The following is a 21,267-nucleotide window of genomic DNA, read 5'->3' on the forward strand; positions in this document are numbered from 1 at the left end:
TATGTAATTGAGATTTAAATTTAATTATTTACGCTACAAATTAGTACTATTTAAACAAATATGAGATCCACTTCTTTGTGTTTTAAATTTTAGTAAAAAATTATTTGAAAAAAATTATGGGGCCACTTGTAATTGTTTCCATGTATTTATTAATTAATTATTACTACTATTTGTTATTAATGTTTATTCTGTTAATTTATTATCTGCATGTGTTTTTTTTATCCTATTTTTTAGTATCATAATAAGGAAAAATAAAAGGAAAGGAATGAGGAGAAGAAGTTTGTATTTATTATCTTCTGTAAAAATATTTAATATTTTCTGAAAAAAAATATAAAATAATATTAAAATATTCCATAATAAATGATATTGAAAAACAGCAGGACACGTAGTATAGTTAGAGTAATTAATGGTATATAATTAAAATTAAATGTTATCTATAATTAAAATTTAATTATACTATAATATGTTATACGAGTGTGAAGATTGAAGGAATGTTTTCATGTTACTTTATTACTTTATATTTGTATTTATTGTTTACTTGCACATTATTTTTATGGAGTTTCGTAAAAAAAAAAATAAACATTGTCTATATTAAAATGAAATATTTTAAGTACGTGTAAAAGAGATTAATTAATTATATGTTACATGAGATATGTTTATATTTTAGAATAAATACTATTTTAGATTGTATGTTTTTCAAAAGTTAATAATTGTACATTCTGTTTTATTGAATGACAAAATAGTTATTGTATTTTTCAAAAAGGAAATTTAAAATTTCATGCTTAAAATGCCCTATAATTTTTCCCCTAACTACATAGTTATTAAAATTGGTACTATATGACAACTTTCCTAATTTTCCTAAACTACCCCTCCCATTTCAAACCCCTCCCTCTCATCCTCTCTCTTCCTCTCGCACAGCCGCCAGCCCCAGTACCCACTCCTCACAACCACCATTTTTTCAACCGAAGCTCAACCCCGTCCCCACCGTGCTTCGTCGACGCTCAACCCCAACCCACCCACGCCGTCGACGCTCAACCCCGACCAACCAGAACCGGCGACCCCGAACCCCACGAAAATGCCCCTCTTTCTTCCTCTCTCTCACCGTGAGTGACCGCCCCCACCATTCGACCGCCCCCACCCCCAAACACACCACGACTCACCTCCACCACCCACCCACTGTTGACCGCCCCCTCTCACTCTCTTCGTCTCTCTCTCGGACCCGAACAGAAAAGAAAAAAAGCATATGGTCCGATGGTCGGACCACATGGTCCGATGGGTCCGATACCCCATCGGACCATGTGGTCCGACCATCGGACCATATGCTTTTTTTTTTTTCAATTTGAGGAAAACGAAGAGAGAGAGAGGCACATCGGTCTGATGGTCGGACCCATGGTCCGACCATCAGACCATGTGCATTTTTTTTTTGTTCGGTCCGAGAGAGAGAGACAAAGTAGATAGAGGAGGGTATTTTTGGGGTTTTAAAAAAAGTGTCATATTTTTTGTAGTGTAAAATGTATTGGTTTAAAAAAAAATTGAACATTTTTAAGTATAGAAAAATCAAATTTCCCAAATATTGTATAAATAGGACACTGAACTAATTTTTTATCAAAATAAAACTTAATAATAATGTAATCTAGAGATGTTATGAAAAAATTGGTTAAAATTTCTGTATCTGTTTGTATTAAAAATTGTCTTAAAGTTGGTTATATTAAAAAATAAAATTGTTAAAAATTGAGCTCAGAGTCCTATTTTTACTATTTTATAAAATATAGGGTCTATTTTATCATTTAACAAAACAGATAGTCCAATTGATAACTTTTGCAAAACACGAGGTCTAAACTAGTATTTGCCCTATATTAATTTAGCTCAAATATACCTATCTATATTTATAATTTCTCAACTCGACACAACTCATAAGAATACTCTCAGAACAAAGTTGAAGTATTGAATCTCTGTACGATAAGAGAGGATGAAAATAACATTATCACCATCACTAGAGACTATTCGAGAAAAGTTAAAAGGTTCTAGTGGTGCCTAACACCCTATTCGATGTCATATCATTATAAGTGTAATTAAGTATAAAGTCTCATATAACTTAAGATAGCAATTTTTAAGAAATATTGCTAATTAATCGTAAGTTATTAACTCTAAATGATATTAGGTACTACTGGTGCTTAACACCTCCTTACGTGTTAATATCGTTATTAGTGTAATTAAGTATCAAATTCTATATAATTTAATTTAATAACTTTTAAAGAGTATTACTAATCAATTGTAAGACGACATATCTAAAAAGTACTAAACACTACTAGTACCTAGTAAGAATGCTTACAATTTTTGCATATGTGTAAATATTTACAAATATACAAATTATGGCTAATAAATGTCGAACCCTAACTTTATGAGCATTATTACGAAACACTATAATACCTAATACCTTTATAAAGTATCATCCTAAAAATAGTTAATAATTTTTTTTCTATAAATATTATTAAAATAAAATAAATAGATCCAAATATTAAATTGCACCATTAATATAATTACATCTCAAAAGGATGTTTACCAATTCTCTAACTATATTTATAAAGATAAGACTCAATCTATCTTATCACAAGAAGATTTACATTTACATGTCACCTCTAAGAAAATAGTAACAAATTCACAAAGTGATAATAATAACAAAATTTTGCAACAACTTGCTCTAGTGGAGTACATAATTTTTGTTTTACTTATTTATTTATTTTTTATTTTTATTATTTTTTTTTTAAAAAAAAAGGAAAAAGAGAAGAAGAATGAGTATATACACTGAACTTTTATTTTTTAATCACAAAATATATACACTGAACTTGGTAAAAAAACTTATGTAGCATGACATATATTATAATATAGGGCGGCCTAAGATATGGCCCTCTAAAATTAATTTTATTGACCCAACCAAACTATATATTATTATTACATCAAATCATTATGGGACCATAATGATATTTTTTGATACATATATATATACTAGGTGATTGTTACGTGCCAAGCCACGTAGTGTTAGTTTTATTTAATATTTTAGTTTTTTATTTGAATTAATAATTAAAATAGTATAATTATTTGAACGATTTGTTTTATAAAAATAAAATATGTGTCAGTATATTTAGTAAGTAAAATATAGTTGTGTTATAATAATGTATGTTATTAACAGTAAAATGTACATTAATCTTCTAATTGAAAAAAGTTCTATTATCTCATTTCATATCTAATAATAGCTATACAACTATATATTTATAGACTTTCACATTCTTTGCAAATTACTAATAAGCACCAATAATATTTTCATATTCTAATATTTTTCAACCTTCTCCTCTTGGTGGTAAAATTAAAAATAAAACTAAAAATAAGCACAAACATATAAGGTAAATACTAATTACAGCCCATTTTATTTTTTTTTTTATTATTTTTTTAAGCCCAAGCCCAAAAATTTCTAAGCCAACACAATCAATCTTCTTTTATATTATCTTTTCTAAATATTTTATCTATATTTTTCTTTTTTAAAAAATAAATAAAAAAATTATTAATATTCTCCCAAGATAAGTTTGTTAGAGAGATATGTGGCTAAGATGATTTTTTTAATTTAAAAAGAGATTATTAATATTTAAAAGATTGTTTATTTAAAAGATTGTTTAATTTTTTGGGTTTAATTATTTGGTTTATTTTTTAACGGGAGATCAAACCTAATCGTTAAATTTAACAGAATATTCTTTTATTTTTAAGTATATTCTGTTAAACCAAGAAATGCCGTTAGATAGGCACTTTTAATATATAAAGATATAGTTATTTTTGTTAGTAAATGTTACCACTATAGCTATTATAATTTAGTTATAGCTTGTTAAATTCAACCTTCACTTTAAGCCATTGTGTAATTGTTTTTCAGGTCGGTCTTGAAATTGGATAAACATTAGAGAAGAAGAAAAATTATCGGATTCATTAATAGAAAATTATGTGGTATTTGGCTTTAGGCGCGAACTCCTACCTTAGTCTAAACGCGATCCTGTTATAATTACTCTTTGATGCTTTGTGAAAAAAATATAAGAATATACTCACACTTATGTGTGAGAACAACAAATATTATTTAACTTGAACATATATAATATAATTATATTTAATTAATATAATATATATTTATATAATTTTAGATAGATTTTCTATGCTTTCAACAGTTATCTACTTCAAATTTGACTACCCAATGTTTAGTATGGGTACGATAATTGGTACACCAAAAATGCGTCTTTCTCAATTCTTGTATTAGGAAAAAGTAATCTCGATGCTCTAATGTTCGCACTAGATATGGACTTAACCCAAAATTTAGGTTTGGTAGTGATTTCGATCAGTTGATTCTCGATATAAATATAAATAGAAAAATTATTGCATGAGATTACACAGAATATCCTACTAGTAGGGCTTTTTAAGACTGTTGATAGAATTTTGTATGGGTAAGATCAAATTTTGGAGAGAAATATATAAATATCTCTTATATTAAATGTGGTATTTAACAAAAATATTAACTAACATGGTTAAAACAATTAATTAATTATCTTTTTTTTTTTAAAAAAAAAAATAATTTTAAATATTTAAATTTAATTTTTTTGTTAAATATAACTTATATAATTATTTAAAAATATCAATAAAATTAAATAATTATCTTTTTCATATAAATATTAATTTAAATTTAAATTAAACGTTAATTCAATTAATTAATCATATTTTATCATAAATTTATTTGTTATATTATTTAAAATATCTAAACTTATTTACTAATTTTATTATTTAATAAAAATTAGTTAAATATATTCTTATAAATATTTAAAATTAGATTTAAATTTTACATATTGAAAATAACTTATTAGATTTAGTTATTATTATTATTATTTAAATTAATAATTAAATAATAATGTTTGCAAAAAAGTTAATGAAATAATAACACTTCCAATACAACTCTAGAACTTAAAACATATATATTACATGTTACTAATGCTTAGTATATATATATATATATATATATAGTTTGTTCTCAAACCAATGTGGATTAATTCTGACTTAATATTTAATTATGTATTTACATAATTTAATTTTTATATTACTTTAGTAATGAACATGTTTTGGTTCAATAATAAAATATTATATATATATTTATATATATTAAGATTATTCCAAAACTCACTCACTACTTAACAAAAATGTAATCACTATCACGATGTGTGTACACTTTGTTTAAATATAATAATATTATTTTTGAAATGGTAATTATCTTTTATATATATATATATATAATAATAATAATATTGATGATGTAACAAATGAACCATCATTAAATTATATTGTGAGCTTCCTAACTAATTCATATATAATATAGTGATGAGTTTTCATGATGTATATAATATATGTCATCATTAATTATTTATTCTATAATAAATAATGACGTAAAAAATTGATTGCTCGATCGTATGATTGAAATTTAAGATTTATTACAAGTTAAATATTAATTAACAATTTTTTCCCCGACCTTTGACATATATTAAATAATGTTTTTTGAATTTTTTCGGCCATTAAAAATTCCCCCTAAACTATTGAGATTGTTAAATTTAAGGACTTTTGTCTAATTTCATTTAATTTTAGTACTAAATCATACTTCCCAGACTTTGATATCTACCAAATCATGCCCCTCAAACTTTTATATGTATTAAATCATGTTCCCTGAATTTTTATCCATGTTAGAATTTTTTTACTAAAATTAGATAAAAGTCCTTAAATTTAACAATCTTAATAGTTCAGGGGGAATTTTTAACGGCCAAAAAAATTCAGGGGCATGATTTAGTACATGTCAAAGTTCGGGGGAAAAAATTGCTAATTAGCCTAAATATTATTTTGGATATGTATTTTGTAAAAGTTATTGATTAGATTTTTAATTTTGTTAAATGATAAAATTGACTATGTATTTTCTAAAATAGTGCAAATAAGACCCTAAACTGATTTTTTTGTTAAAATAAAACTTAATAATAACCTAATTTATAAGTGTTATGATAAAACTAGCTATATATATATATATATTTTCATTTATTCGTATTAGATATTGTCTTCAAACTAGTATTATATTAAAAATAAAATTGCCGGTTCTCTCAAAATAAATAAATAAAATTGTCAAAAATTGTGTTCAAAATCTTATTTTTATTATTTTAAAAAATAGAGAGTTTATTTTATTATTTAGTAAAATAAAAGGTCCAATAATTAAATTTACAAAACACAAGGTCTAAATTAGTATTTATGTTTTATTATATAGAGCATTGCTTTAGGCACCAGTAGTGCCTAGCACCATCTCGACATGTCGCGTTGCGATTGGCTAGCGATACTCCCTAAAAGCTATTATATTAAATTATATGGGACCCGATACTTAGTTGAACCAATAGCGATATTGATACGTAAGAAAGTGCTAGACACTACTGTTGTCCTTCAACGTTTCTCTATTATATATGTATACACAACTGGAAAAAGTAGGACTTTTGGACTGCTTTTAACAGATGGGTATATATATTGTCATCGGTCTCTAAAACCGACGTTTTGTAAAACTAGGTAGAATAGGCATTAGAGAAAAAACGTAAGTAAAATATTTTAAACACTCACTTATTTTTATTAGCAACAGTTTTCAAAAAAAATTAATTTAAGAACTCATAAGGATAATTATTTTTGTAATAATGATGTATATAAAAATAAATATAATATATATATTTTTTGGATTTGTATTGTTTTGATTTTTCTATGTATATGAATATAATTTATTGGTTTGCTTTTTTAGCTATAGCTAGCTGTTGCTTCCAACTGCCTTCATAAAAATAATATTGTCCAACTTGTATTTTATGATTATGATATGTATTATTTATATGTCATCTAGTGTAAGTGGCATTTTATAATGGACCATATATTATATAAAATTATATAAATATATATCATGAAGTCCAACTAGTCACCTATAATATTTGTCAATTATATATAAATATAATAATACATATAATAAACTATATATTATAATATATATAATGGTTTTGTATATATGCCACTCTTTTTAATTATTTTCTATCCAGATATTTGAAAATGATGTATATATATATATACTTAATGCCCACGTACATTATGATTCAATGGGTTGGTCATCAAATCTTAATTAATCTCTAATTATTTTTTCTTCAAGGAGAAACAAACTTTATCTTTATTTATTGGAATTTTTGAAAATAGATTTAAATGAAATAAAAGTGACATAAATAGATGAAATATAGAGATTGAGAAGAATTTTTTTTTTTACATGATTTGATTATTAATAAACTCTGGTCTATGAGTTAATATTAAATGGTTGGAATAACTTTCGAGTATTACACAAATTTCCTTGTCTAGTTAATAACCCTAGCTCTTAGCCTTTCTTGTGCAAGATATGAATTTCAGACTCTTTACATGAAGAGTTAAGGTTATATTTATAGGTTAAGGTCGGGTATGGTTATCCCTGGACCTACTAGGATTAGCATGTAAATATTACTTACTAATAGGATAAATTCAAGTAATATATTGTCATTTGGCTGATTTGGTGAGGCCCAGCCTGTGAGGCAATGGTCGTCTGTACATATGGGACCACTTAAAAGTGATAGGTGGCATGCGTGTACATCCTGATGAGAAGTAACGCCAGTAAAGTGGCGGTTGGACAAAGGGCATGTCTTCCTTGGTGGTGTGCGCGTATTCTCTTAGTCTGACGCAGGGAATAAGGTCTTGATATTGTGGGATGACATGGTGTCAGAGGAGTGACACGTGAGCCTTGGCTCAAGGTTGCCTCTTGAATTACCATTCAAAAGTACCTCTTGAAGGCATTTAGATACATCCCGTAGAGTCATCCCTCTTCTGGATAGGACACCCTTCTTGACCCCAAGCGATCCAACTCTAGGGCTAATTGGGTTTACTTCCAACCTGGTAGCACAAATCACTTATGATAAATATAGTACATTATCTTGATCAAGCCTATAATTGGGCCTTCATTAATTAGTGGTAAGTATATATGAAAGTTTTGATTTTTATTAATATTAATTATAAGTTTAAATATCATATAGTATACTATTAATTAATTTTCTCTTGTTTTTTTTTTCATATTTGTTAAAAAATTTCTCTTATTGAAACTAAATTTGTTTATGAGTTTTCAGCAACAACAAAAAAAATTGTTTATGAGATTTAGTTCCTTTTTACTAAGGTATAGAAAAATTGGAGCTTGACAAAAATTACTAAATCATCCTAAAAATATATTATTTATTGTCTTTTTTATCTACATATTTTTTTTTATAAGTTTTGTTATAGAATATTTCAATGCTAAGTATGTAATTTTTAATTAAAAGTATTTAATTTTATGATAAGAATTTTGTAATGGAATAGATACTATAGTAACAATGTTATTTTTTAGCTAGAAATTCTTTTCGCATGCGACTTTCAAAGTCGCAAAAAATTAGAGGTGACAATTCAGGTGATGATACGACAACATGACATGAAAACTATGCAAGAATTGCATAACAAACACAACAAGAAAAAACTTATCAAAGAAAAAAAAACACAACAAGAAAAATAAGTTTCCTCAATAATCCAATATCCAAAAGATTTTTTTTTTTTTTTTGAGAAAATACAAAAGAATTTTTGACATTGTATTTATTAACATGTTTAAAAATGTTGATAATTTTTAAAAATATTGAAAATTTTTATTTTTTTTTTTACTTTTATACTGTGGGGCGGAATTTTTTTCAAAAATGCTATGTAAGTTTTATACTGTGTACTGTATTAAGTTTTCACTGTTGTTCTACGGTTGTTTTTTTAGTTGTTCCACTGTTGTTTTTAGTTGTTCTGTTTTGTGTTCTACAGTTCTACTGTTGTTTTATAAAAATACAGTATTTTTGAAAAAATTTATGTGTGAGTATTTTTATAAAAATTAACCAAAATTTTAATATTTTTGTAAGTTTCACATAATTATTTATGTCAAAAAAGCCCACATTCTTATGTAAAGGCCCAATAACTGAATAGTTATACATGGACAGGTACAATAATATTTGGAAAATTTTCAAAAATACCCAAAATTTTAAAAATATAAAAAATTATGGTAATTATAAATGCACAATTTTATTTAAAAATACGAATTTTATTTACAAAAATAAGAATTGTAATTTTGTAAACAATTTTACATGTTTGTAAAAATATTTTACATATTTGTAAATATCTTTTACAAAAAATTACATATTGTATTTATGTAATTAATCACTTTTGTGAAAAAATGCAATTCTTTTTTTAAAAGAAACATGGTGCTTAATTTTTGCATAATATTTCTCTAATCAATATTGTTTTTTTTTTTTTTTTTTTTTTTAATTTTGTTGACTTGTTTTCATCAACCACTATTTAATGAGTAAGATTTTTGTTCTTTACCCTTAAAATAAATGAAAGACCCAATAAAATTAGAGAAATGTTAAAATACACTAGTGATGTTTAGTACTTTTTTACGTGTCAATATTGATATTGATCCAATTAAGTATTAGGTCTCATATAATTTAATATAATAACTTTTAAGGAGTATTGTTAGTCAATTGCAAACCAACATGTCTAGAAGTACTAAACACTACTAATACCTAATAACAATACTCATAGAATTATAGTTAATACATCGATTAATAAAGTAATTACATTCAATTCTAATGAGTTCTATTAATTACTTTTCTTGAAGGATAATTTACAATAAGATAAGATCGAGAGAGTAAATACTCATAGTTATTTTTAAGAAGTGCATTGCTATTGAGCACAATACCTTCTATAGGTAACACCTTACGATTAGTTAGTAATATTATATAAAAGTTATTTTCTTAAATTATATAGAATTCAATACTTAATTACACTAATAGCGGTATGCCATCGAGGAGGGTGCTAGGCACCAATGGTGTCTTTTAACATTTTCCTTTTAAGAAAGGTACTAAAATTATTTCTTTTAGAGTTAAAAATTAAAATTTACTAGTTACCTAACGATGTATTTTTGGAATTTTGAAGAAATAGTTTTTAAAAACCTAACATACAAAATATTTTTTTCTTTCTTTCTCAAAGACCTAAACAAAATTGCTTGTTTCTCATTTTATTTTTCTTTATTTTCTCTATTTTGTTTCTTCTTTTCGCTGCCCAGAAACCCTCCCAAGAAAACCCACAGCCAACAACCGCCACCCCCCCAAAACTAACACCATCTCCACCCGACCCTTTTTCTTCTCTCTTCCTTTCAACAAAAAGAAGAAGAAGAATAAACAAAATAAAGAAAAAAAAATAATTTTCAAAATAACTTTTTTGTTTTAAAAAATATTATGATTTAAACTAATAATTTATCAACACGTGATATTTTTTGTCGAGAATTGTCTGCATCAAATTTAAATTTTTTAAAATTTATGCCACAATTTTTCTTTATTATTATTATTATTATTATTATTATTATGCCACTTTTATAAATTTCTAGGGAGTTATGTCGAATCCAATTGTAGTAAACAAACAATGAAACTTTTTCCATTTTGAATAAATGTTGGTATAAATTCTAAAATAAATGCTCCAAGATAAGTAATCGTGTCATTATTGATGAAGTGATTCCATGCTTTGTGTTTAGGAATATTTATCTCAATAACTAGCAAGGATTAATTAGTATTATAATGATTTTTAACCTTTATCATAATTTATCGAGAAAAAAAAAAGAATCACACACAAAAAAAAACTCATACCAAACTTATTTGTTCAATTAGAATTTTTGTGTTTAAACTTTGATACGTACTAAATTATGTTTTTTAAACTTTTTTAGATTATTAAAAATTATTGAGATTGTTACATTTAAAGATTTTTATTCAATTTTACTAACAAAAGTCTGACATATATAAAAGTTTAGGAGACATGATTTGGTACATGTCATAATTCGAGGGTATGATTTGGTAAATATTAAAGTTCGAGAGGTACGCTTTAGTATATGGACAAACGTCACATTAAAAAAATTGAATAATTCAACAATCTCAATAATTTGGCACTTATAAAAGTTCTGACAACAAAAAACCTAATTAACAAAATTATTTTGGAGTGACATACAATATCCTATTTTTCTTAAGGGTGCATTTCAAAAAAACATATTGTATGTTGATCTCGTTTTTAATCGACGGCATTGTGTCTTTAAAACGATAAGATCATGACTAATAATAATGATAATGAGTAATAAAAACACAAGAATTTATAGAGATTTGACCCCGTGATAGTGGTAACAACTTACTCCTCAAACTGTTGTATTACTTATAGCAACGTTATTAAGAGCACAAGGAGCTGGCCAATTAAGTTTCTTATTAATTTTGAGAAAGAGTGTACAAATATTTTGACAACAAAGAAACTCTCACAAAGATGAATTTTGGGTCTCTAAACTATGAGACAACTTCACTATTTATTGAGAGATCACAAAGTTTGGGACTTGTTCAGATACTACTTGCTGAAGCACTATGCTTAATCATTTTTGAGCTTGAATTAGGTAAGTATAGCCCTTCCTGATCTTGATAAATTAACACTAAAATTTATTGTCATTCCTACTTTCTTAGTAATGACTAAATTTGCATGACGTGTTTATTTAACCGAATAATTCTATAGTAAGTACATAATTAGAGATAATTGAGAGATCAATAGTACCACTATCAAGGGATTATTGTTGTGGTTAGATTCAGATTATTAATTACTGAGTATCTGGCCGTTAAATGAAGTCAATAGCCATATGATAGTCCTCTTTAATTGGTCCAGGCAATGGTGGACCTAGAATATAATTTTAGGGTGGGTTAATTAAAATTTGTACTCAAATTTAAAAGGGTAAATATTATTTTAGACCCTCTGTTTTACAAAAGTTACCAATTGGACCCTGTGTTTTGTTAAATGACAAAATGGACACTGTATTTTCTAAAATAGTACAAATAGGACCCTGAATTGATTTTTTGTCAAAATAAAGTTTAATTATAATTTGATCTAAAAGTGTTATGACAAAACTGTTTACATTTTTTTGTATCTGTTCGTATTAAGCATTGTCTTCAAGTTGGTTGTATTAAAAAAAAAATTGTTAAAAATTAAGCTCAGGGTCCTATTTTTACTATTTTAGAAAATACAGGGTCCATTTTGTCATTTAACAAAACACAGGGTCCAATCTGTAACTTTTGCAAAACACAGAGTCCAAAATTGTATTTACCCAATTTAAAATAATAATTTTTTAAAAATATATCTTACATTTTTTACTTAAATCTCAAATAAAGTTATTATATAGATTGGAACAAATTTTAGCATTTAAATAATAATATGAGATTTTATAATTCTTGTTTTAGTTTTTTTTATGTGGAAACTTGTGTTAATTATAGATTAAATATAATTAAACATAATTTCTTAATATAATAAGTTTTTTCTAACAGAAATATTATTTGTAGTTTGAATACTCTATGTTAATGCTGTGTAGTTTTTTTTTTCTTTCAAAAGGGTAGATTTATATATATAAATAAAAATAGAAGATAAAGCTGAGGGAAATCAGATTTAAAACTAGGTCTACCGAGTAACGAACAAACACCTAAACAAATTATGTTGTCTAACAATCATGTATTGTTTTTATCCCTTCTAATTTTATATATTCTGTTTTGAAATTTGAGGGTGGGCTTAAGCCTTCCTGAGCTCTATGTAGGTCTACCTATGGGTCCAGATTATTAAATTTTTATTTTTATTTAATTTAACTATACTAATAACACGTGTATAGTAACTTGACACTTGACGATCAAGTACCTATGAAAGTTCCATAAATATAACAAAGATTTTATTACCGTAAAAAATTAAACTTAACTATTTTTTTGCAATTAAAAATTAAACTTAAGTATTTAAGTTACAAATTATTACTCTTAATTCTTAATGAAACAAAAAAGTTAGAAAATAATCTCTCTTTATTCTTTCTTTAAACTCCAAATCTTTTATAAAATCTAGTAAAATTAAATGGACACCACTAATTTATTTTTCACTCATCTTATTAAACCTTTCATGTACTAGATTCCTTTTATCACCACAAATATATTTATTTTGACTCTACAAATATATTCTTATTCCATGGCCTAAAAAAAAGCTTGTCTATTATGGTCTCAAATCATAAAAGCATAAACACTCACCCACATTTAATGCTTTGTCCCCCCATAAATAATTTTATGGTCATCAATAAAATTGATCAAAATTTCAAACATTCACATATTGGGATTTTCTTGGGAAAAAATAATCATGGAAGGTCATCATCATCATAATGAAGATGAAAGAAAAAGAGAAGAAGAAGAAGAAGATGATGATGATGATTTTGATGAAGAAGTTGATCCAAAGAGAAAATGGTGGAAAAGGGCTTATAGTTTGTTGATGAGAAGTGATGAAAATGGTGTTGAATTAAGTGAAAATACTATACACAATTCCAATTCCAATTCAACTTTGGATCGTTTAGTCATTCATCCAGATAATTGGTAATTTAAATATTTATATCCATATATATATTTATAATTTATATAACACTATATTTTAAGCTCATTATATATATAATTTTAAAGAAATCATTTATATTTTGTTGGCTATTAATTTACTATTATTGTCATTTTGAAAAACTTGATGAGAATGATCATATATGAATAGTTGATGGTGTTTGAATTTTTTAGGAAGGACTCATTTGCATTTAGAGAATAAAAGAAAGAAAAAAAATAACTAAACTTTATTATTGTTAGCATAATGTTAGTTTTCTTTTTCTTACCTTAATTTTAATGGTTTATGCATGAAAGTTAATTAAATAAGTACATAAATGAAAGAAAAATAGTGCTTTTAGTTGGAAATTTTTAACCTCATAAGTTACACTTAATTTTGACTAGTTAATCCTTCTTTTTTAGTAAAGCTATGTATATAAATAGAACACATATTTGCACACTTTTCATTTTCTTTGATCACTTGTCAAAGTGTGAGGCATTTTTTTTTTTTAAATTTGGATTTTACCTAGAAAAAAATGATGATAGAAATTAGTAGAGAAAAAAATGAAGAAAAATGTTCTATATAAATTTGATAGGAGATTTTTTTTAATATTTTCTTCTTTTATATATATATTTGTAATTGATGTAAATTTCATAAAATGCTACTATACTCAAGCTTTATAGTTCAAAAAAAGAGTTTTTAATTTATTGATTCATAAAATAATAATAATAATAATAAGGGGTTTTTTCATTTTTATACTTCAAAACAGCTTTTTTTTTTTTTTTTTTTGTATTTTTACGAAATTACACACAGAAACTTCTATAGCAACTAACGAAGCAACTTAAATTGCAACCAAAATTCGTATAGCAACCCACATAGAAACTACTGGGAAAACTACTAGAGCAACCCAAACTGTAATTTTTTAAAAAAAAAAATTAAAAAAAAATAATATATAAGATAATTCTCCTAATAATAATGGTTTTTGTGGGGCAATTTTGTAGGTGGTACATGGCATGGACTCACTTCATTCTTATATGGGCGGTCTACTCCTCCTTTTTCACTCCGTTGGAGTTCGGCTTCTTCAGAGGACTACCCGAAGACCTATTCCTTCTTGACATCGCCGGCCAATTCGCGTTTCTTGTTGACATTGTCGTTCGCTTCTTTGTCGCCTACCGTGACTTCCATTCCCACCGCATGGTCCGCGATCGCAAACTTATTGCTCTTCGGTCCTTCTCTCTCTTTCTCTCATCCATTATTTTTCTAACGATCATTGTTATATAAAACACCTTATAGGATATGACATTGTCATGTCGCTATTACTATTAGTGTGATTTCATAAGAAATTAAAATATGTAGGATCTAATATTGAATTTTTTTTAAGCATTTTTCTTTAACTCTAATTGAATTTTTCTTATTCTTATTTTCAGGTACTTGAAATCTCGTTTTACAGTTGATTTGTTGGGTTGCTTACCTTGGGATTATATTTATAAGGTGCTTTGTTTTGATTCAAATATATTCTATTGTAGTTTTGGATGATAAATTATAACAAAAATGACTTAGGAAAATAAATTATTTATTCAATTTCTTTATATTGAACTATACTTACCTCAAAGCTAATTAAACACTAGTTGTCAAAATTCAAGTAAATCTCTTAGGAGGTGTTTTTTTTTTCCTTTACAAATTAGTGATTTAATGATGAAATATGGAAACCTACAATAAAATTATTTCATCTAGCCAAAGGACATACAAACCAATTTATCGAAGAAAAAAGGCGAACAAAAGAGAAAATTAGTTAAAAAAAATTTGACAATAAAACCAAAACCATTAATTCGTTCTAGTAGTTGGCTAATTTTCGAATTAACTATTTTGGTTCTTGTACTCAAACCCGACATGTTTGTTTTTAGGCTTCCGGGAGAAAAGAGCCGGTGAGATACTTATTATGCATTAGGTTAAGTCGAGCTTGCAGGGTAACAGAGTTTTTTGAGAAATTAGAGAAAGATACTCGAGTTAATTACATGTTTACAAGAATCGCGAAACTTTTTGTTGTTGAGCTCTACAGCACGCATACAGCGGCGTGCATCCTTTATTATCTCGCTACCACTGTGGAGCCTTCTCAAGAAGGTTACACATGGATAGGAAGTTTGAAGATGGGTGATTATAGCTATTCTCAATTCAGAGAGATTAATCTTTGGAAGCGTTATGTTACCTCTCTATATTTTTCCATTGTTACCATGGCAACTGTCGGTAAGTATTTTTTGATCGTCGTATTTAACTGCATTAGTAATGATATCTGTACTAAAATATTACACATAGTGACATGATAGTTATTTTAAAAATAATATGTTTGGATGCACATACATCGTTACTCTTAATTGAAATGTATAGAGTTAAATTTGGTTATAACCTTTTTCTTCCTTTATTTGGTTAAATTTGCTTAACCTATTGATTGTTTTGTTTGTTGTCTAAGAATTAAGTTATTAGGTACATAGTGGTGTTTAATATTACTACGAGATATAGTGAATTTTATAATAATTAGAGAAAATTACATATTTTATGGCTCTTTATACAATATGTACAAAAATATAATTTTTTTGAAAAGAAAATATTTTATAAAAAAAATTAAAAATATAAGAAAAACAGTTAAAGGTAACCAAATTACCAGTTACCTTATATTATGTTTTCCACATGTTTTTTTCTTTTTCCATAAAATCACATTTTTGTAAACTTGTGTTTTGAAAACAATAAAAATAAAAAAATTTCCTAATAATTATTAAATGAAAATACATAAAACCCGACACTTAATTACACTAAAGTTATACGCGCAATTATCACTTGGTGAATTGGTACTTTCATTTTTATAAAATTTTACACTCATTATCAAAATTCATTACTTTGATACTCTTCATTTTCCTTTTCTATTAGAATTTTGGATGAAGTTAATTTCATGTTTATTTTTCCTTTAAATTAAATCCTATTTAAGTCTCTTTCTAAATTTCTTGTAAAGGTTATGGAGATGTACATGCTGTGAATGTAAGAGAAATGATATTCATAATGATTTACATATCATTAGACATGATTCTTGGTGCTTATCTACTTGGTAACATAGCAGCTTTAGTAGTAAAAGGCTCAAACACAGAAAAATTCAGAGATAAGATGAATGATCTTATCAAATACATGAATAGAAACAAACTAGACAAACATACAAGTAAGAAAATTAAAGATCATCTACGGTTGCAATTCGATCGAAGCTACACTGAGGCTTCCGGTCTTCAGGATGTTCCAGTTTCGATTCGCCACAAGGTACTCATACTTTACCATTTAATTCATGTGATCAATTTCACACAATAAATATACACAATACGAATAGCTGACCCTGAACTTTAGTGGGTCATAAGAAAAATTGAGTCTTTATTTAAAAAAATGTAGTATTTTTAAAATTAGTAAAAAAATATATATATATTTCTAAAAATATTTTTTTTAGTTCTTGAATTGGGTAGGCCCTAAGCACAAGCCTAACCTGCATATACCCAGGCCAGGCCTGACAATACATTTCGATTTCGTAAGTGTACTAATGTATGAAAAAATCTCTCAATTTTCGGATTTGCAGATTTCACAGAGTTTATATGAGTCATATATTAAACATGTTTCTCTTTTCAAAGGGTGCTCTACAGGATTCATAAAGCAGATTGTAAGCTACTCTTTTTCCTTTTGTAATTCTCCTCTTGGATAATCATGTGAAACACATAATCTTGATTAACTAGAAATTATTGTTGGCTTGGGATATCATATGCATTCTCCAAGTATTTTTTTTTTTATATAATAAATTCATCTTTTGGAAAGAAAATTGCTAAAGGATGAGTCCTACATACTTTAATTTAAAATAGAATATGTAATTTAGTATGGAGTCCCACATGCTTTAATTTTAAATAAAATATGTTAGGTCTTCTATTCAAATAGACTAATTAAGATATGATAGTGTTAGATTGGTGCATTATTTATTGAACTAAAAAAAATTAAACTTGTATAACATTTGTTTTTTTTTGAGTATAAGTTAATAGAGGTAAATTGATTCTCATTTTTGTTTAGAGTTCTTAATTTGATTCACACTTCATGTTGTGAACAATATTTACCATCCGAAAAAATATAGGATTTCTGTTTGTAGAGATGCCTTAAGAAATGGTTTCTCATTTTTGTTTAGAGTTCTTGATTTAATTTACACTTCATGTTCTAAACAATATTTACTATTCGTAAATAGAAAAAGAAGAGATTTTTGTCTAAAGAAATGCAGGGTAGATGTATAGAAACTTTCAACGAAATAGAATATATTCTAAACATATATCTCATGGTTTTTTACTTTAACAAGATAAAAATCTTTAAATTTGATATTTTTAAATACGATTTTAGACCTATTATCGATACTCTAGTGTTTAAGGTTATTTAACAACTTCTTAAGTAGAATTAACTTCCAAAAGATTAGCATATACTTAGTCTAGGACTCTAACAATACCCTGCACTTCTTATTTTGTTCATCATTAAACAATTTTGTATCTTAAAAATTGAAACAATAATCGATTATTTTCGGATTTTCCAGGCAATCAGTGTCCATGAGGAGTTTTTCCTACCAGGAGAAGTGATCATAGAGCAAGGAAATGTAATAGATCAACTTTACATAGTATGCCATGGTGTATTGGTATGACTATGAGCCTAATTATTATTATTATTAGAAAATTGATCTTGTCATTAATTCATAACACAATTAATGTTTGCATTTTTATGGCTTCACTATGTAGGAGGAGGTAGGGAATGAAGAAGGTGATGAAACCGAAGAATTATGTACACGACTCCAAACATATAGCTCATTTGGCGACGTTTCTTTCCTTTGCAATACTCCTCAACGTTATACTGTTGTGGCTCGTGAACTATGCAGAGTTTTGAGACTTGATAAACACTCATTTACCGAAATCCTAAAAATATACTTTTTAGATGGCCGAATCATATTGAACAACCTCCTCGAGGTAATGTTGTTGTTTTTTCTACGTTGTTGTTTTTTCTTTCTTCTTCGATTTTTCTGTATTTATTAGAATCATTGTAATGACATATTTTTTCTTAATTTGTATAGGGAAAAGACTTGAGTATTCGAAAAAAACTTTTGGAATCGGATATCACAATTTATATTGGAACTCATGAACTTGAATTGGCGACGAGAGTTAACTGCGCTGCCTATGTTGGCGATCTTTACCGAGTTAAACGCTTGATTGAAGCTGGAGCAGATCCAAATAATACAGATTATAATGGTAGATGTGCTTTGGTAAGATTTCAAGACTATTATGACAATTTTTCTTTTTTCCTCTGTTTTTTAATAAATATTTTTTTTATATCAAACCTATAAATAACTTGTATGTATAAAATAAGATTCAATATAGTTGATTTTTCTTTTTTTTTTGGTAACATGTTGCAACATTTAAAGAATAATAAAACATTACTTGAATAATTAATAATCTCGGTTAAATTATACTTTTTATCAAGTCTTAACTCGAGAAAAATGGTGTAAATTAACACTCGATTAACTACTAATCTCAATTAAATTATACTTTTGTCTAATCTCGAAATTGTTTCTTTGGTAGCATGTTGCAGCATCTAAAGGATATGAAGACATAACTGCTTTCCTAATTGAACAAAGAGTTAATGTCAATAAAATAGGTTGGTTTTTTAAGATAATTTTGTGTTACAAAATATCATTGTGATTTTTTTTTGTGCTATAGTAACTAATAATTAATTTATTTTGTTACACCAGATAATTTTGGTAACACTCCTTTACTAGAAGCCCTAAAGAACGGTCATGATCGAGTTGAATCTTTGCTCACTGATGCCGGTGCTTCTCTTACAATCGATGACACTGGTAATTTTCTCTGTAGTATAGTTGCTAAAAGGGATTTGGATGTTCTTAGAAGGGTTTTGGCTAAGGAAATTAACCCAAATGTGAAGAATTATGATCATAGAACACCTCTTCACATAGCTGCTTCAGAAGGGCTTTATCAAATGGCAGAGTTATTAGTAAATGCAGGAGCAACTGTTTTTTCCAAAGACAGGTAACAAACAATCTAAACTCATATTATTGTTGGTGATGAGTAGTCTCTTCGAGTCTCCTCGAAAAAAATGTTGATTTGGTGCATGTTAGTATTATTTCTCTTTTTGAAGTTATCTTTTTTTTTTGTTAAGTGATAATAACTTATAACATGTCATACTGTTATTAGTGTAATTTTATATCTTTATTTATACACACAACATCGAACATTAATTGTATGAATTGCTAGTATTAAATACTGATTTGAGTTGCAACATTGTCACAACCTAGAAAGAAAAAACAAGAATATATTATTGTTTTTGATAAAATGAAGAAAGCTCATACGAGAACGGCCTATATTTCTTAGTTTCAATAGGATTTTTTATGAGCGTTATTTTTATCTACTATTTCTATATTGTTTCCTATCACATAACTTATTATTAGTCTTACCCTTTCTTGTAGATGGGGAAATACTCCGCTCGATGAAGCTCGAATAGGCGGTGATAAAAAGTTGATCAAGTTACTTGAAGTTACAAGATCTTCTCAAGTGTTGGAATTCTCTGAATCTTTTCAAGAATTTAAAGAAACTACTAAAGTAACATCATTTGATAATAGTGAGACTTGAACGGTTGATTTATGAACATCTTTTTTTTTTTAGTTAAATTATTAAGTTTATAATATTTTAGCTTCCTTTGTATTTGTATTTCAGAGTAATGTTAAGGAAAAAAAAAGTTATGTTACTTAGTATATTTATTTATAGTTTAGGCCTTTTCTTTAGTAGCATACAACTAATTTAAAGAAATATATACTAATGATACTTTAGGGGTGCGATAAACACTATCCTTGATAGTGATGCTATAATAGAGTATAACCAATTGCTAAAGGATACTTTCTATACTTTAATTACACACTTGTTATAATTTTACTATCACTTACTCCATATTTTAATTTACTAATAATATATAAAAATGGCTAATCAAATCATAACACTTAAAAGGATGATTAGGATATGTCTCCCCAAGTTTTGACATATATTAAATTAGAGCATTGATGTTAGTTTCAACACCATTTTTGATATGTTCTGTAAGTAGTTAGTGGTTTCTTTTATTATTTATTAAATCAAAATGTACAATTTTGAATTACACCAATATACCACCTCTTGTGGCATTTTGTATTTTAATGTATTCCTTGACATTTTTTATTAACTTATGTTGAATTTAAGAATTTAGTTCAATTTTACTAACGAGGCTATATTGACAAAAATTCAAAAATCATAATTTTGTACATGTCAAAGTTTAAGAAACATGATTGATGCTTGTCAAAGTTTGGGAACACGATTTGATACATGGACAATTGATACTTTAATCGTCTACTAGTAAACTGAGTATTGTTATAATAAACCAATAGTAGGTAATATTTTGTAAATAGTTAGTAATATTCTATAATAATTACTAAATTAAATTACATAAAACTTGATACTTAACATTATTAGTGTCTATTAACATTCTTTTACTAAGATTAAGTAGAGAAGTCCTTAAATTTAATAATTTGAATAAAGTGTAATTTATAGTGTAAATATTTAAGTTTAATTTTTTACGGTAATCATACCAAAATTATATTTCTGAAATTTTTATAAGTATCTAACC

The 21,267-nt window shown here is 26.5% G+C and overlaps 1 protein-coding gene across 2 annotated transcripts; it reads left to right on the forward strand.

Moving 5' to 3' along the window:
* The first annotated feature begins 12,748 nt into the window (after positions 1–12,748).
* On the forward strand, positions 12,749–20,378 carry LOC115711416 (potassium channel SKOR-like). 2 transcript variants are annotated; one of them, XR_009686989.1, is made up of 13 exons: positions 12,749–13,565; positions 14,559–14,783; positions 14,985–15,048; positions 15,462–15,801; positions 16,562–16,857; positions 17,165–17,245; positions 18,149–18,247; positions 18,348–18,572; positions 18,677–18,865; positions 19,182–19,257; positions 19,352–19,456; positions 19,543–19,646; positions 20,084–20,100. XR_009686989.1 is itself a non-coding variant. In XM_061112944.1 (12 exons), the coding sequence occupies exons 1-12, from the start codon at positions 13,336–13,338 to the stop codon at positions 20,244–20,246; spliced, it is 2,283 nt and encodes a 760-aa protein (XP_060968927.1). In that variant the 5' UTR covers positions 12,750–13,335; the 3' UTR covers positions 20,247–20,378. The 2 variants fall into 2 exon arrangements, 1 of the variants encoding a protein (XP_060968927.1); XM_061112944.1 differs by having other exon boundaries at positions 12,750–13,565; positions 19,352–19,646; positions 20,084–20,378.
* The last annotated feature ends 889 nt before the right edge of the window (positions 20,379–21,267 follow it).

This window comes from Cannabis sativa, chromosome 3 (assembly GCF_029168945.1).
Source record: "Cannabis sativa cultivar Pink pepper isolate KNU-18-1 chromosome 3, ASM2916894v1, whole genome shotgun sequence".
Lineage (NCBI taxonomy): Eukaryota > Viridiplantae > Streptophyta > Magnoliopsida > Rosales > Cannabaceae > Cannabis > Cannabis sativa.

Excerpts from the sequence above, each read along its gene's own strand:
- LOC115711416 (XM_061112944.1), top strand. The coding sequence starts at position 13,336 with ATGGAAGGTCATCATCATCATAATGAAGATGAAAGAAAAAGAGAAGAA. Across the intron at positions 14,784-14,984 it reads CGCAAACTTATTGCTCTTCG|GTACTTGAAATCTCGTTTTA; the intron begins GTCCTTCTCTCT and ends TCTTATTTTCAG. Across the intron at positions 18,866-19,181 it reads ATAATGGTAGATGTGCTTTG|CATGTTGCAGCATCTAAAGG; the intron begins GTAAGATTTCAA and ends TTTCTTTGGTAG.